General features: G+C 45.2%; 1 protein-coding gene across 1 annotated transcript in view; it reads right to left on the reverse strand.

The window, feature by feature from the left end:
* FREM2 (FRAS1 related extracellular matrix 2) overlaps positions 1-17,564 on the reverse strand; it is a 796,190-nt gene that overhangs the window by 102,774 nt on the left and 675,852 nt on the right. Inside the window, exon 17 of the mRNA XM_069640403.1 lies at positions 1,761-1,953. Coding sequence (XP_069496504.1) covers positions 1,761-1,953 — 193 coding nt within the window. The remainder of the gene's footprint in view (positions 1-1,760; positions 1,954-17,564) is intronic.

Here is a 17,564-nt window from a genome sequence, read left to right on the forward strand (position 1 = left end):
GCCACCCACCCTCTTGGAGGACACACGTTGTAGATCGCTGACAGGGTTGTCAAACCTTTTCTTCTTGAAGGCAGCATAGTCAGCCAGGTGTGTTCACTGATTTGCGTGAAGCCCTCGCCAAGCAAATCATCAATATCCCAGGCCAGCACGCTGTGGCATCCATCACATCTCGTACTACAGAAGGAGCTTTTTTCAGCACTAAAGGCATATGCGATTATCGCACTTCCGATCGTAGGGCCGTAAACAGGATGGACTCAGTGTTCAGAGCACTCAGTACTGGAGACTGCCAAAGCCTCACACACGGTTTTGCAGCCCTTCAAACTGGTATATACATCCTGCAATTTATAGACATCTCTTTATTATCTCTTTATTAGGGTGAATATTATGACCAATCAAAACAGGAGTGTCAATTTGCTTAGAGGTTTTCTTACTGAATCACCATAAGACATTTTTAACATTTAAAATTGTGGACATTATGTCGTTCCCATAATGACTTTGCTTTTATGCAAATTGCCAGGATTGGGTTCTATGGAGAGATACTGAGATTCGCAACCTGGCTGGGGGTAGGGGGGCTGGGGGCATGCCCCTTTGCCCCGCCCCTCATTCCCGAAGCTCTGCCCCTCCTAAGAAGTGACTGTTCCCCAATAAATGCTTTCCATTTCCAGCACTGGATGGACTGGAGAAAAAATAAATAGAATCTATTTTGAACACATTTTACAGGTAGCCTATTAAGGTTGGAGCAAAAAAACATGTTGACACTGCAGGCCGGATTAAAGATTATCGACTGGCCAAAATGGAGCATGAGTGAAAAATGTTTTGGATTTAGTGAACCATGTGTCTTAAGTACTTATGTAAAGAGAACAGATTTTCTGGATAATGGGCCTCATTACATGGTAGGAGGTAACCATGCCGCTATTAGCGGCATGGCTACTCCCTTACCGCATACCGGGTCCGGGTAGGCGGTATGGGGATTTACCGGGTCATTCCGACCCTGGAGGAGTCCCCATTCCAAATACCATTCCCCATTCCCATTTGAGCCCCCAGAGGGCTCAATGGGAATGGGGAAGGAACTAATAACGGTACCACAATTTGCAGTACCGTTAGGAGCTCTGAAGTCCCTCAGCGGGTCCCGTCCTTAACGCCTGGTCAGACCAGGCGTTAAGGACGGGACTCGCTGAGGGACCTCGTAGTAGGGCGCTAAGGGATTACCGGCACCGGTGACCTTACCGGTGCCGGTAATCCCTTAGCGCCTACCGTGTAATGAGGCCCCATGTACGTATGAAAACATAACAGATTTTCTGGACCATGTGTCTTAAGTACTTTTGTAAACATAACAGATTTTCTGGTGCATCTATCTCCCCTATTCTAAAATCATTATTTACCACCTCTGCTCGCAAAAGGGTCTGATCAGCACAGACTGTCAATTTACACCTAATTACACAAAACGCATAATGTTGTATTTAAACCGTTTCTCATTTTCTGGTTGTTGCTGATAAAAGTGTTCACTTCACACCCTTTTGTCACGCCTGTACTCTCAAGCACCTCCAACTAGTTAATTATTTAAAAGGTTAACCTTTTAGAACTAATCACTGGGAAATTACACTTTTACTTATTAAAAATGTTCAGTGCGTGTTCAGGCAAATATTATATTAAAGAAAATTAATGTTAAAACATACGTTGAGTTATACGTTTTTTAGCGCATCGAAGAAACATGGACGTGCGGATACTAACACTGCAAGCTTTGGTTCCCTGTGACTGACCTTGCATCTCTGCCTCGGGCGGACTGCCGATCCCGTCCTTCCACAAGATGGCGGTGTCGTACACAAACGTCAGTCGCAGCTCAGATTGGAGGTCAAAGTGCTGCCAGCCGCCCACACCGACCGGAGAGTGGAAAACATACGATACGTACAAGGGAACCCGCAGGGTCACGTAGGATTGCACAAGGTTTAGGACCTACAAACAGGATAGGAATGTGAAATTGAAGAATAAGCAAGGCAAGTGACAGAAAACGCTGCGTAAGCAACAGCCCACAAGCATCTTCGGGAGTGAGTAATGCTCGTTTACAGTAAAAAGATGAAAAGTAAAACACCACGCTGCAGTAACATGTAATGGGGATGAATCACAGGTGGGCTCAGATTGAATTTAAACCTTATTGTTTTTAAATAGGTAACATGCAACTAGTCCTCAAGGTGGACACAAAACAGTGGAACTATGTTCCCCCATGCCCCGCTCCTCCTTCTAACTCATCCCCCCAATACCTCCCCAGCGCCCGGCTTCCATCTACTCCCTCACTCCCCATCACCTCATCCTCGACCCCCCCACAATTCAAACACCATGCATTCCTTTTCTCCACCCACCAAACACTGCTGTGTTTACAATAGTAATATCAAAACCAAAATAAAATGCATTCAAATATAAATAACCAACGTTAGTTAGGTGGTCATTGTCCCCCACCGAATGTAGCTTTAAGCAGCCACCCCCTTCCAATCACCCACCATTCCCACCTCTTAAGGGACACTCCTCGGGATACAGCATTATCTGTACAGACACTGGGTCTCATTACGAGTCCGGCGGTAGCCGTGCTGGTAAAACTGGCAGGCTGCCGCCTGACCGATAGTAATTTATTGGCGGGGGATTTGCTGGGGCATTACAGCCCTGGTGGTCCGGTAAATCTGGCACCAGGAATTATGTTAATCCCCCATTCCCATGGAGTCCCATAGGATTCCACGGGAATGGGGACCGCGGAAACACCGGCACCATGTCATAATGGTGCCAGTGTTTCTGTGCAACTCTGCGGGCTCCCGCCCGAAGGCTCATAGTTTGCCGGTCTGGAAAACGGTGCTGGTACGATTCTACCGGCACCGTTGATTCCGGACCGGAAAACCTGTAATGAGGGCCACTGTTTCTGCAGCAATCCATAATTAATTGCAGAAGACGCAGATCACTGCTTAGCAGAGTTTTGTGACTGCTCTGCAATGAACATTATGTCCCATGCAGTCTATACAAATGTACAAGAGCAACCCAGCACTTGCAAGAAAGTGCAGCATGGTGTGACATGGATGTGTTACTGTGATGTTGGAAATGCATTGGAGGGACAGGGCCTTATGTCCTTATCCTGTACTCCCTTATCATGTGTGTTCTGTGTTGTTTTCTGAACAGGAGTCCAATTGGGACTCCTGGCAGTGCAGCTCTTCCTCTTTTTGGCTGTGGTGAACAGAGACCCCTGGGATATGGCACCAATGGGTGGGGGTACAACCTTGCACCCCTGGTGTATGTTTTGGGCACCTGTGTGTGGCCCACAGAGCAAGGTATGGGCTGGTGGCAACTCCATGCCGAATTTGACAGGTGCTCTGACTATCCTCCATTTTCGGATACCCAGGCCGTGCCATAGGAATGAGTGGATTCCTGATTGTTTGTTTGTTTGTTTTATTATTTATAATGCGCAGATATACCCAGGGGTATCTTTACAAGAATATGCAAAGCTTAGTTACAAAGTGAAGAATGTACATAATGGCAAAAGGGAGTATATACAAGGCAGAGTAGGAGAGCAGGCAAAATATACAGTATATACAAATCAGTATATACAAAGTACAAAGGTGGGCCCACGTGGTGACACAGTATGCAGATAGCAAGAGGGTAGCCTTGGCACTTGGCTATCTTAGTGGTCCTTCAGTTTCAGCCATGAGACTACCTTTGAGCGGAAGTTCAAATAGGGCATGTCTACTCTCAGGTTAGGGGGCAAGGAGTTCCATAGTTTGGCTGCTTGAACTGGGAAACTGTTACCTCCTATGGTGGCGAGTTTGAAATTTGGGACAGAGAGGCAGTCTTTGTATGCAGTTCTAAGGGGTCTCAAGGAGGCCTGTCTGTGGAATCTGTTAATCAGGTAGATCGGGGCTGCATTGTTGAGAGATTTGTGGGTGATTGAGGCCGTTTTTAATAGAATTTTGTCTCTAGTGGGGAGCCAGTTGTACATTTGGCTGAGTCCTGAGATGTGCTCTCTTCTGGGGATACCTAGGGCTGCTCTCAGGGCATTGTTCTGGAGGGTTTGTAGCTTGCTGGTGGTAGCCTTGGAGGTTCCCAAGTAGAGGGCGTTACTGTAGTCAAGGCGGGATAGTATAAGGGCTCTAGCGAGTGTGAGGCAGCTGTTGTCTGACAGAAATGGTTTGGCTGAGTGGATTAATTTGCACGTGTATGCCGATGATGATGCCAGGGAACTCAGTTGTCTTTTGAAGGAAAGGTTAGACCTCCTGTCCAACTTTGATATTGTTCCCATCTATCGTGAAGGAGTTGTAGGCTGGACTAAGTTTCTTTAGACTGAGCGTAGTGCCCAGGATGATGAGCTCCGTTTTCTCATCGTTCAAGCATAGTCCATGAGTGGCCATCCATGCCTGAATGATGATGTACACCCTATTTAGCAAGGCCAAATCCTTTCCATAATCTCCAGAAAGCGGAAGGAGGATCTGGGTATCATCTGATTGGAGACAAGATGGCCCTTGGGGCCTCTTGCTTTCTATTGCCTGTTTCCTTGTTTTCCCAAAGGCCTGGAAAGCCCTGACTCTGTCCCTTCCCCTGACTGGCTGTTGGGTGGAAGAACCATATTATATGGTATTGTGGGAAAGTCCAGGCCAGACTGGCTGGAGCCTTCCCAGTGACTGCATGTTGTGGGTAAACCCTTATGGTGGACCTGTGTGAAAAGAGTGTGTGACCAATATGTATTGTAGTTTCTGTGTGTGAGACAGCCCTGCCTGAAACTGACATGGATGCAGTGTGGTGTGCTGAAAATCTGAGTGCTTGCCCCAATCCACATCTCTTGTTAAAGGTGTCTGGGTGGAAGTGAATAGCCTGAATGCCGGTGAGCCTGATTGGCTGCCTGCCTGCATGAATGTCCTTCTGTCTGATTGGCTAACTGAGCTTGGCTCAGCAGAGTGAATGAGGGACAGATTATATATATCTGTGGACCTCTCACTTCCAAATTTGTTCAGAAGCTGAAGTTGAAACTTGAAGCTGCCTTTCTTTGAAGCCCAGCTGGAAGAAGAAGAATTGCTGCTTTTACTTACTTTATTTATAAGGCGCAACTAAAGTGGCCCGGTGGCATGCGGGTGCCAAAGAAGTTTAAAGCCAAAGCTGAAAAAGAAACCCACCAGGAGGGGAGACCTTCACCCTAATTATCTAAAAAGATGTTTTGGGTTGTTTCTTAAAACAATCTAAAGACGAGTAACTTCTAAGTTCCAAAGGCAGGGAATTCCACAAAGTGGGTACTGTTACCCAGAAGGCCACTTTTATACCAATGCTAATGCAGCTCTCAGTATTTGAAGGAATCTCTGGCTGTTAGAATGCAAAGTTCTAGTGTCCACTTTATTTTTAAGCCTACAAGCTATGTAGTCTGGAAATTGTCCAAGGATTTGTAAGTGATCTGCAGTCTATACTGGCCTCTGTGGAGAGCCAGTGCAGACACCTCCACACTTCGGATACATGCTCACATTTCCACATCCCCATAATGGCTCTGACGGTTCTATTTTGTACTACTTGTAGTTTGGCCAGGCCTCATTTGCCAAGTCCTGCCAGAAGACTACTACAATAGTCGATTTTACAGGAAATAATTGCCTGGCAACCATTTTACAGCACTTTTGAGAAAGAAATGGGCGAATATGAGCGAGTAATCGAATGTAATATACTGACGGCGAGACAAGATTATTAACCTGTGCCGTCATACCTAGTGTCTGGTTGAATATGACTCCTAGAGTTTGTATTCTGTCTTTTGTAGTAATATCATGGTCAGCAATACAAAATGTTTTATAATCTCTGTCAACCTTGTTCAGTCTGGGCCTGGAGCCTACAATCATTATCTCAGTTTTTTCGTGGTTCAGGGCCAAAGCACTCATTTCCATCCAGTCTTGTATGAGATCACAGATCTATCTCTCTAACCACTTAGAGTCTTCCTCATAATTGCATGACAAAGGGATAAGACATTGAGTGTCGTTAGAGTAGTTTAAAAAACTAATATTTTTTTGCTCCAGCAACTGAAAAAGCAGGGTTGTAAAGATATTATATAGGACCAGAGACAAGGAAGCACCCTGTAGAACTCCACATTTACGCGGAGCTCAGAGGGCCTCAGCTTGGTTACTACAAACCCTCATTTTTCTGTTACCTAAAAAGGATTGCATCCAATCCACAGCTAGATCACTAAAGTTGGCAACGTCTTGTAATCTATTCAGTAGAAGTGGATGTTCGTCCAAATCAAATGCGGCTGACAAGTCTAAGGCCATCAGCAGCATAGTTTTGTCTTCATTGATATTGGTCATCATATTGGACTTGAGGTCTAATAGTGTTGATTCCGTGCTGAAGCCGGGTCTGAAACCCTACTGCCCACAATGGAGAATAGGGTAATTTGTTATGTGGCTCACTGTTTGTTTGTATGCAACTCTATCCAATATTTTGAGCAAGAATAGAGAGTTGGTTATCGGCCTACAGTTGGTGGCAATGTTAGGATCTTGCCCTTGTTTTTTCAGCAAAGGGGTGATCCAGGCTCCCTTCAATCTCGTAGGAACCTGTCCTTCTTTGAAAGAGGCATTAACTATTTTAGTGATGGAACTGATCAATATTTCCGAGCAGGAATGTCACAATTTCGTGGTGGGATGAAAGACAACACACTTCTAAGGATTCAAACAGGATAACTTTTATTGAACAACTTCCTCATAAAGTAGAACCAGTAGAATTTCTCTCCCTTGCATTTTTTCCTTTTTTTAAGGTATCCACAAATTAGAGTCTATAGGCTGACTTGCATCTGGTTTCAAACCGTCCAGCCACAGTAGAAGAGTTCTAAACGTTATATTCTTTTGCACCTGCTATGATCCCTTCAAGCTTTTGCCATAGGAAACACATCTTCTTTCCCTCTTGGTATTTCTAGCCCCACAGTCTTAATTGTGTGATTCCCTACAACCTTGTGGCGACTTCCAGCTTTGTACCGATGGTTCTTTACTCTTGATATACGTAACGTTTCTACTTCAGAGGAAACATAAGAACACTTTACTTGCTTTAAATTGTTGCTCACGGACGAATTACATCTTCTTATTTTTAAAGGGCAGTTCTTTCACTCGGGGTTGAACGCACCAGCCTCTTTATCCTACTCCAGGCTCAACGAACGTAGCTTGTCATCTGACAGTTCACAAAGGGTTACTGCCTCCGAGCGGCTGCAGCGAACAATGACTCATGCTCCCGTCAGCTGTTCAGTCCATGGCCATCGGCTGTAAAGACACGCCCCTTCAACTGATCTGCTTCGGCAGTGTCTGAAATGATTACAGAGACACGGCTCCTTCAGGTTGATTCATCAGTTGTCCGAGGCCTCGCACCTCGTCACTTTCACAGTGTGGTTCATGTTAGGCAGAAACCTGTGCAGTTCCCTCTGGGACCACTGCAAAAGATTTAACACTACAGGTGTTTGGCAGTAAACCCACTTGGTAGCAGTCTGTACCACACAGATTCACTTGGTAGCTGTGGCTGAGCAGTCAGACTTCCCTCAAGAAGAGTTAGGCAGTATGCAGAGTATTCACAATAGGTCAAAAGAACACAGTAGAACAAGCAAACACTGACCAGAGCTTGGTGTAAAAGAGATATAATTATTTATTTAAAACCACATCTAATAAAACACACTGGCACTAATCTCAAGCAGTTCAAAAACACGGTCACTAAAAGATATACACTCCCTTAAAAGAATATTAGAAAAGTCTTAAGTAAAGCCCCACTTATTTTCAGACAGCGGTGAGCGCTTAATGCAGATGGCACTCTAATAATTCGGTTTAAAAGGGAGAGAAAGGCAGAGCATAAATTGAAACAGATCCCAACACGTTCAAAAGAACACAGCAAGAGAGGAAGGCAGAATCAAACCGTGAAGTTAGAGTTCAGAAAGCCGGATCCACTTTAAGAGGATCAGAACGAAATGTGTCCAAGGTCACACGGTTGAAAAGTGCACAAAGTCTCGAAAAGGTTCAGAACGAAGTTGGACCAAAAGAAAGGGACCAGTTAGATGGTCAAGGCGGCCAGCCCAGTCCAGAAGGTTAAGGGATTATTATTACCTTGTAGCAATCTTTAGAAAGGGAGGCCTGGCGGACACAGTACCTTAAAATGGTGAGAATACTCCAGCGGGGGCATTTGTTTCTGACAGCGGGTGCAAGTCAGTGCTTCGTCCGGAGGAAGAGAGGATCTCGTCGGGGAGGAAAGCAGGAGTCCATTGCACTGCCAGTGAAGAAACCAGCCGCAGAGGTCTCAGTTAAAAGGAGCGGTCCTTTTGTTCGCGGTCTAGTGGTAAGTGGCTATCCGGTTGCCGGGGTACTTGGCACGGGCAATTCGACCAAAAAACGTCCTGGGATGCGAGAAAAAGAAGGTAAACTGGTTGTGCCCACCAGTTAGGGGAAGAAGACTCTCCAGCGGGGAGATCTGTCGTTGGGAAGTGGTGAGTCGGTTCCGCAGGGCTTCACCGGTGGTGTCGTCATATCAGGTTGGCTCAGCTTCTCCCTCGTCGGATTTTCAGGTCCTGTGGCGACTTCTGAAGTTCCAGTCCCCAAAGCCCTTTTTTTATGCAGCATACCCCCATTCACTCAGCCTAGCTGTCAATCAAACATGCTAAGTGGTGAGCCGGCCGGCTCACCACTTGGGCCAATCACACAAGAGTGCGACTTGAGTTACCAAGGTAACTCAGTCCAGGGTGCCTAAACCCCCTCCCACACCCCCTGTGGTACCCAGACAGAGTGGCACCACGTTTGGAGGCTTCTGTGGAGAAGCCCGCCAAAAAGTGGAACAAAGGGCTCGACTTGGGTTGGAGTCACAGAAGAGAACACAAACGCCATTTTAGAATCGAGTTCTGGCAAAAAATACCAACCGCCGAATTAATATTAAATAAATAAACCGGCGGTATGTTCGAGGCTATGAGAATTAAATAATTAAAGTGGGTAGCCTCGAACAATGGGAAAATCCCATAGAGATATATTCGCAGTCGAATATAAAAAGTAGTATCCACTGCCACCAGCCAAAACTCGATCAGGGGGGATGAAGACGTGCCCCTCGACTAACAGACCCCGGGGCAATCAAATTGCCCCGACCAGTACGTCCACAATATGATGGTTTGTACTGGTTTCTGTTCATAATTTGGGACTAGTAAAGCCAATGGTGACTTTACATGCCCTGGGAGACAGTAGTCAGTCCCAGGGTATGGAGTCTATGGTGGAGTGTCACTATGACACCCCTGTGCCACTGTAACACACATAGTAAAAACACATGAGACCCTATGGAGTAAAAGACCCCATAGCCCATAAAAAACATTAACAGTTTGTTTGTTTGTTTGTTTGTTTGTTTATTTATTTGTAGAGCGCTCCGGACCCGTGGGTAGAAGGGCGCTTAAGGAATGGGTTGCAGGCATAAGATAAGCATTTACAGTTACAGAGTACATCAAGTTACACAGAGCATTTACAGTTACAAAGTACATCAAAGACTTTTACAACGTACAGCAATTTACGTATAATACAGGTATGGTTACGGCTGTTAGAGCTTAGAGATGAGGTTAAAATGCTACTCTTTGTTCAGTAACCAGCCGATAACAAGTTTCCTAAAGATAGGGAAGGACTCAGTGGTTTTAATGTTGAGTGGTAGGGTGTTCCAGAGTTGGGAGGCTAGTACAGTGAAGCTGGCGCCTCCTGCTCTTTTTAAGGCAAATCTGGGCACTAACAGGCATAGGGAGTTGGAAGATCTGGTGGTTCTGGATGTGGGTTTTAAAGTGAATTTGTTAGAGAGGTACGGTGGGGCTAGGTTGTTTAAGGCCTTGTAGGTGAGGCAGATAGTTTGGAGGTCGATTTTTTGCTGTATGGAGAACCATTTACACGCTTTCCTGGTAGTGGAGATGTGCGCACGCCTTCGGATGTTCAGTGCTGCACGCAGAGCATTGTTCTGGAGAACCTGGAGTTTGTTAGTTACGGATAGGTTGGCTCCTAGGTACAGGCTGTTGCAATAGTCTAGTTTGGATTGAATGAGTGCTCTGGCCAGAGTGAGGCAGCTGTCGGGGGATAGGAAGGGTCTGCTAGCCCTGATTAGCTTACCCGTATAGGCAGTGGCCGAGGCAGTTGAGTTGATTTGTTTGGAGAGGTTGGTGTTGGCATTGAGGTGAAAGCCTAAGGTTTTCACACTTTTAGCGATAGGGATGGTATAACCATCTATGATAATATTCTTGTAGCTAGGACTGAGTTTAGACAGGTTATGGGGAGAGCCGACCAGGAGAAGCTCCGTCTTCTCATCATTCAGGCAGAGGCCGTGGGTGGCCATCCATGCCTGAATGATGGAGAAGATTTCGTTGATCCGGGTGACGTCTGCGATGTAGTTGCCTGAGATGGTGAGGAGGATCTGGGTGTCATCTGCATAGTTGGTGTAGGTGACACCCAGATGGTCCAGTTTGTCGAATAGGGGCTTCGTAAATATATTGTACAGGGTGGGGGAGACACAGGAGCCTTGAGGGACTCCACAGGTAATGGGGATAGGGTCAGCAGCGGCTGTAGTTGAGAAGACTCGCATGGTTCTATTCGCCAGGAAGGATTGTATCCATGCGGAGGCAGAGGAGGAGAAGTGGGCTGTGATAGATAGGTGGTTGCATAGGATTTTGTGTTCGACTAAATCGAAGGCCGCCGAGAGGTCTAAGAGCAGTAGGATTGCTGCATTGCCTTTGTCTTTGATTTCGTCAATCTGGATTTTGAGGTCAACCAGAGCGGTTTCAGTTCCATGTTGAAGTCTGAAGCCAGATTGACGTATCCCTAGCAGTTGATTAGATTCCAGGTACTCCTGAATCTGGATGTAGGCAACTCTGTACAGAATTTTTAGCAGAAAAGGGACAGTGGTGATGGGTCCATAGTTCGTTGGTATGGCTGGGTCTAGGGATTGTTTTTTTAGGAGAGGGAGCACCCAAGATTGTTTTAGGTTGTTGGGGACAGAGTTGTTCGCAAATGACAGGTTGATTAGCTTAGTGATAAAACAGTCAAAGGAACCCCTCAAATCATGTCCAAGAGTGTGAGGAAAAGAGACTCACTCTTGGCAGGAGAAAAAAACAAACTCCAGAAATCCAGCAAAGCTGCTGGGGGACTCACTAGGTTAGGACATTCAGCCTAAACAGAGAATTCTCCCTAACAGTTCACTTCAACTTCTCAGATACAAGCACCCTAGCGCAACTTCTAACAGTCAATAAACTTTATGGGCATAACCCAACGAGGCTGATTCATCAATTCGTCACACGCAGTCTAACAGTTAACTTCTTTCACGCTGGGCTTGCTTCAGTACGCCCATTCGTAATGGGTCTCCTCCTCTCCCTCAGCTGTTCCCTGTCAAACAAACCCACTCCATTAGAGAAGAGCACCCATGCACATAGTAGTTCATGTTCTATTGGTTTGATGCCTTGTCCATCACACTCCTAAGAACCTCCCACTTGTTGTCACCCTTTCATTGTCGTGAAGCCTGATGTTGCTGGACACCTCTTTTTGGCTTAACCTCTTAAGATTTACCCCTTCACAAGGCCTTAATCGCTGTGGTTGGGAATATATCCTCTTTGCAGGAGGACGGTTTAAGTTTAAGCAAGATGGTTCAGAGCTCGTCCTCTGTGATGCTCTTGAAGTTGAAGGTGGGAGCTCTCTGCTGGACGCAGATATCTTCTTTAGCTGTTCTCTTATTAGACTGTGGGGGCTCATGAGATTTGGCTTTTTGTATCTTATCTTTGATATTTATAAATTTCATCCAACATGGTTTTTTGGATAAGTGCACATCAGTCCTGGTCTCTACAAATGTTTTCCTGCTGCTTGACGGATTGGTTCTCTAATTCCTTTGGGATGGGAAAGATCTCTTTAGCATCATGTTGAGCTCCAGCTATCCGTGTCTCATGGGAGTCTTTTTTGACTTTAATGACAGCCAGTTTATCATTCCTGGCAGAATTCAAATATGTAACTTTATCCTCTTCTGTTTTAGAATTTTTCAAACAATAAAAATCCTTTCTCTTACACACTCTTAAGTTTTTAATTTCTTCAGAGAACCTCATATTTTGAGAGTAGCTGTTCACTTTCCTCCCTTTTAACGGAGCTAATGTGTTAGTTGCATTATTTAAGGCATCAAGGAGGGTGTTGGTCATATATTCCATATAGGAGTGTACAGGGGAGTCCTTTTGGGTAAATTAAGGAATCCACTCCTTAACTGACTCTGGGTTCAGCCTCTTAAGATTTCTAGTGATACGCCAGTTTTGTTTGAGTATCCCTTTCAGTAGTTTTAAACATCTATCAGGATGGTAAAATCTACAAAAAAGTGATCTGAGCAAGGGCATGAGGTCATGCTGGGTTTACTCACTCTCATGTTGAGAGAACACACCCATTCCAGCATGTTCCCTTGACATGGGTAGGTTTATCAATGTGTTGGACAAAACCCAGCGATGGCATGAACCTTGAGAGTTCCACGGCTGCTGGATCATTAGGATTGTCCTTCCAAAGATGTAAATCCCCCATTATAACCCATTTAGCAGCACTTCTGATTTGTGACAAAACAAGGTTGTTAAAATGTGAAACAAAATCTGGCAAGGAGGAACGTGGGGGGTAGATCAACATAATGTTCATCGTGGTGGAAGCGTCCGTCCTCACTTTAAAACATAGTATTTCATATGTCCAGGCTAATTTTTCAAAAATAATTGCCACCCCCTCTCCTCCTTGGTTCTCCTTGTTAACATATAATATAGAGTAATCTTTAGGGGTGGCAAGTGTTTGACCAGGGATCTGGTATTGAAAAGCAGAACTTTAAGCACAACATTAGCACCATGGGCATGAGGGGGGAAGGAAGTCTGTTCATCCTTGTGACTATTCTGAGGCTAGTTTTCACTCACCCTCACTTTCCTTTGACCAAATATAAAAGCCGTCAATTCTGTCGAGGACTGATCCAAGAGAGGACCTGGCTAGGAGATCTCTCCCGAGCTATGAGGGAACATCGTGCAGTAGCTGATCTTCATCGAGGTACCCTGGAAGCCAGTCCCGAAAGGCTGTCGACTGGAGAAGGGGTTCACCGAGAATCTTTAAGTGAAGCACCAGGACATCGAGGCCATCGAGGTTCATTGTCGTTGACCAGGGTTCAGAGGATGTAACCACTGGAAGCCAGTTGACTCGTGTTGCACAGAAGCGGCGGACAGCTTGACGGCATGCTGCTCAACCCACCAAAGCCACTACGCTCCACCTTTGCCTAAGAACATTGGATCCAAAGGGCTCCCTTGCCATCACTGTTAACCGCTTTGTCCTGCCGGAGAAAGTCGAGGTCTTCGACGACCCGGGGCAAGTCCCCGATGGGTTTCCCGCCACTCTAAGTCCACGAAGATGCTGACAAGTGAAGATCCGACATCCAGCCTGTGGTAGAGTCCTGATCGCCGAAGCTATCCCGATGGCCGCTGCTTGGCCTATGTTCATCATGGAGTCCTATTTGCAGTACCAAACTCTTTGCACCGAGGTGGAACACACACCTCATCTTGACAGGACTTCCATGGTCGATCGTCGAAGAGCACTGCGAAGGTCGAAGCTGCCATCTCGAAGCAAGTGTTCACATTTCTACAAGGAATTTCGAAACCCTGTGCCTCCTGCTTTAAAGGTAGTCGACTCTTGAGGGATACATCGATGAACCGTCGAAGAAACTTTTCTAACTCAGGTCCATTGGAGTAGTTGAACATTGTAACCAGGAAACAAGACTATTTAAACATCAATGGACTGGGCTTGTTAATACCCTTTATTACAGGTTGCGCAGGTGGGTGGATCCTCACTCAGAATTTTGCCTTGGTAGAGGTTGAAAACATTCTGCCATTGTTTAACTTTACTTGCCTTCCTTCCCATGATCTATGCTGTTACCCATTGCTGTACGATTTGTATGCCATTATAACTGCCAGCAGTTGATAGATAAGTGTGGTACCACATAGACATTGTATACATTTGCCATGTTCGAAGTGTGCTATTAATTGATGTATATATCTTGAACCTTATTTTTATATTAAGAACTGTGTTAGCACATAACATCGTGTGTGGACATGCCTCTGTGGGGGGCTTGGGGACTACACCGTACTGAAGAATCTGCCCGCATCACCTCCTGAGAGCTTAATTCTTGATTGCTTGTGCAAGCTACCAAACGGAGATCCTTGGCTTGGTGCTCTGTGCTTCTACTCTTCCATATGGAGGGCAGGAGTACAGATACCCCCTCCAGTCTTTACAGTTACCAGCACGGCCCAGGTTCAAATCTCCAGTAGGGGAAAAGTTCAATAAATAAAGGTGTCCTTCACTGCCATATTGATGGTGCACCAGGTCGAATAAAGTAAGGGAATGATGACTAATTGCCCCAAAAAGTAAGGGCACATTGGGCCTCATTACGAGTTGGGCAGTATTGCAGCAGTAAATCAGCTGGAATACCGCCCAAATGAATTCCCGTTACCACGACTTGGTCCGATGCAATTTCTGCCAGAACACAAGTGGTGGTGGCGGTCTAAGTCCCCACTTAATTTGACTGAATGGGGATTTCTTTGGTGGAATTACTGCGGTGGAATTTCTGCCACAGTAATTCTGCCGATTTTCCGCGAGTGAGTTGGAGAATTTACCTCCAGGATTTTCCTGGAGGCAAATCCTCCACTCCATGCAAGTTGGTGGTTACCACTTACCACCAACTGTTCATGAGGCCCATTGTACCCTTTAGTTCCCACTCACTTTGACCTATGCGTGCAATGAGGGATATACCCTTACCCTGCAGAATTTGAGCATTAAAAATATTGTTCATGGTATTAAACAGCAAGCCATGCATAGCACCTAGTCAAAGTGGTGCAAAAATCTATTTAAGGCACCCAAGGAGCACAGTACTTAGACAACAATTAGTCTAGTGGGGATGTGCAATGATTAATCTAACGATGCAGCATATTAATCTAGAAAACAATCAGTTTAGCTGTTCACCTATCAATTTAGCTGTACAACTATGAATTTAGTAATGTGATAATTAGTATAGTAGAGGTGCAACAAATAATTTGAGGCAGGCAAGGAGTGAAGTGTATATGGAAAACAATAAATAGAGTTCAACAATGAATGTAGCAGTGCAGCAATTAATGTAGTGGGATGAGAAAATAATCGAGCTCTACAACAGTTGATCTAGCTATGCAAAAATGTATCTAGTGATGCCGGAAATTATCTGTCAGTCCAGCAAATATTTGGGCTATGCAACACTTGATCAAGCTGTGCAGCAGTTAATCTAATCTTGCGAGAAAGGAATCTGGCTATTCAAACAATCTATGCAACAATCAATGTGACTATGCAGCAATTATTCTAGCTATGCAATAATTAATTTAGCTCTTTTGAAAATAATTGAGCTATGCAACAAATAATCTAGGGGTGCAAGAAATAGATCTAGCTGTGCAGCAATGAATCCAGCTCTGTAACAATTATTCTTGATATGAATCGATATGAATCTGGCTATGCAAAAATAAATCTGGTTATGAGATATAAATGTATCTAACGGAGCAACAAATAATCTGGTGTGATGAATACCACTGCATCATCACTCCTTTCCCGGCAGTGACCTCCTCCCATGTGGCCAGGGGACGGCAGCTGGTACCTGATCCTGACCCTGGTGGCAGTTATATGAGGGAGGATCACATGGGGGGAGACAACCTCCGGGAAAGGGTGGTGGTATTATCGGGTGAGACCTGGTATCCACCTTTCCTTTTTGTAGATACATCTCCGACTCTTCCTGCCCCAATAGCCTATTGTAACATATCCCCTCTTCCACCCATGGAGAGTAGTAAGAATCTGTTGTTACATTCTAAAGGTTAATTCTCACCTAACTGGCCGTGTAAAATTGTGAAAGAGACTTTTCTCAATCACACACACTCTTCTTTCAAACCGAGTTTGCCTTTAAAACCCATTGCAAACATTCATACTCTGTTTTCAGGAAGGGACCATTATTCCCACAATCCCCACAACACTGGGACAAAGAAGAGGAGTGGAGTAACGCAGAGCACAGGAATCCACGAGCACAGGCAGTGCTCTAGTGGCAGTGAGCTCACACCTGTGCCCGGGATATTTAAATCCCTGAAGCAAGAAACACACGGAGGCTGCTGGCAGGAGTGGGTTGTTCCGCTTGGTGCGGAAGGAAGTCTGTGGAGCCAACCGGCTCGAGATTCTAAAGGGAGAAGGCTGTTGGGAGCAGATGACATGCGGCAAGAATGCCAGAAGCCAGCAGAGGGCACCTGGGCATTCGCTGGCGTTGGAGAACTGTGCTTTGCTCACGGGAATCCCACGTGAAGCAGACGAGCACAGCAGAAGCCGCAGGAAACTGGTAGAGAAACGGTTGCAAAACAAAAAGCAGCAAGAGACCGGCAGACCACAAAAGCAAAGACAAATGCCACCAAGAACCAGTGATTCCACAAAGGGACAGAGGGAACACTAGGGTGTATCTGTTGCTAAGCCGAACTGAAATAAATGCAAATAGTGAAACCAAGAAAGAAAAGGAACTGTTTATGAAACCGGAGAGAGAAAGACTGAAAGAGCAGTTTTCTAAGAGGAGAGACTTTCAAGTTTGTCAATGTATGATGCAAGTGTATAGGAGAAACACTAAAGAGCCCATACCAAGAAACCAAGTATATTAGCCAATAAGGCTAAGAGGCAGACCCATCAAAGTTGGGAGAGTGAGCAGGAGCACACACATGAAAGGTCCTGGCAGGAGAGTATACATGGCAGCTATACGTTTGTGCATTTGAGAGAAGCCCTGGCAGGAGAGCATACCAAGCAGTTCCAAGTACAAGATCATAGAAAGCTCAGGCAGGAGCGTACACTAGGCAATTACAAGTGTGTGTTTTCAAGAAGCCCTGGCAAGAGAGTATACCAGGCAATTGTAAATGTGTGAATCCAGAAAGCCTGTAAAGAGAGTATCACAGGCAGTTGCAGGAAGCCCTGCTAGGGAAATACACCAGGCAAGTTGAAAGTGAATACGATACAAGAATGCTGTGTTGATTTAAGAGGTTTGGGGACCAAAAATCCTGGCAGGGGAGTACACCAGGTATTCCGAACACACATAAAACAAAGACAATCACTTTGAGGATAACATTTGTTGTTCACCCAAGGGAATGTCAAGAACTGTTATTTGTAACCCATGAAAGTGACAAAGAATCCAGGGGAAGGAAAGAACCCTCTGGAGCAAGGATATATCATTGAGAGACTTTTTGTGGAAGTTATAGACATTTCATTTCTTTTGAACATTTACAAAACATTCAAGGACAAAGACATTATCCTTTTCACTTTAGAATTCCTTTGTTCAGAATGTGAGGGTCAGAATAGTATTTTGGTTTTGTTTTGGACATTCTGACACCGACAGATCCTTAGTTTTGAATTTAGGTAGGGAAACTCTGCTAGTGTGGGGTTAGCAAGACCTTTTCCCAACCGCTTTTATGTTCTACTAAAAGTCTTTAGCCTAAATCATGCCTAACATGTATTTGAGTATCATTCCTGACTCCTCACACTGGATAGACAACAATCTAACAGTGCAGATAATAT

The sequence above is a fragment of the Ambystoma mexicanum genome, chromosome 7q (genome assembly GCF_040938575.1).
Source record: "Ambystoma mexicanum isolate Mex_15411 chromosome 7q, UKY_AmexF1_1, whole genome shotgun sequence".
NCBI lineage: Eukaryota > Metazoa > Chordata > Amphibia > Caudata > Ambystomatidae > Ambystoma > Ambystoma mexicanum.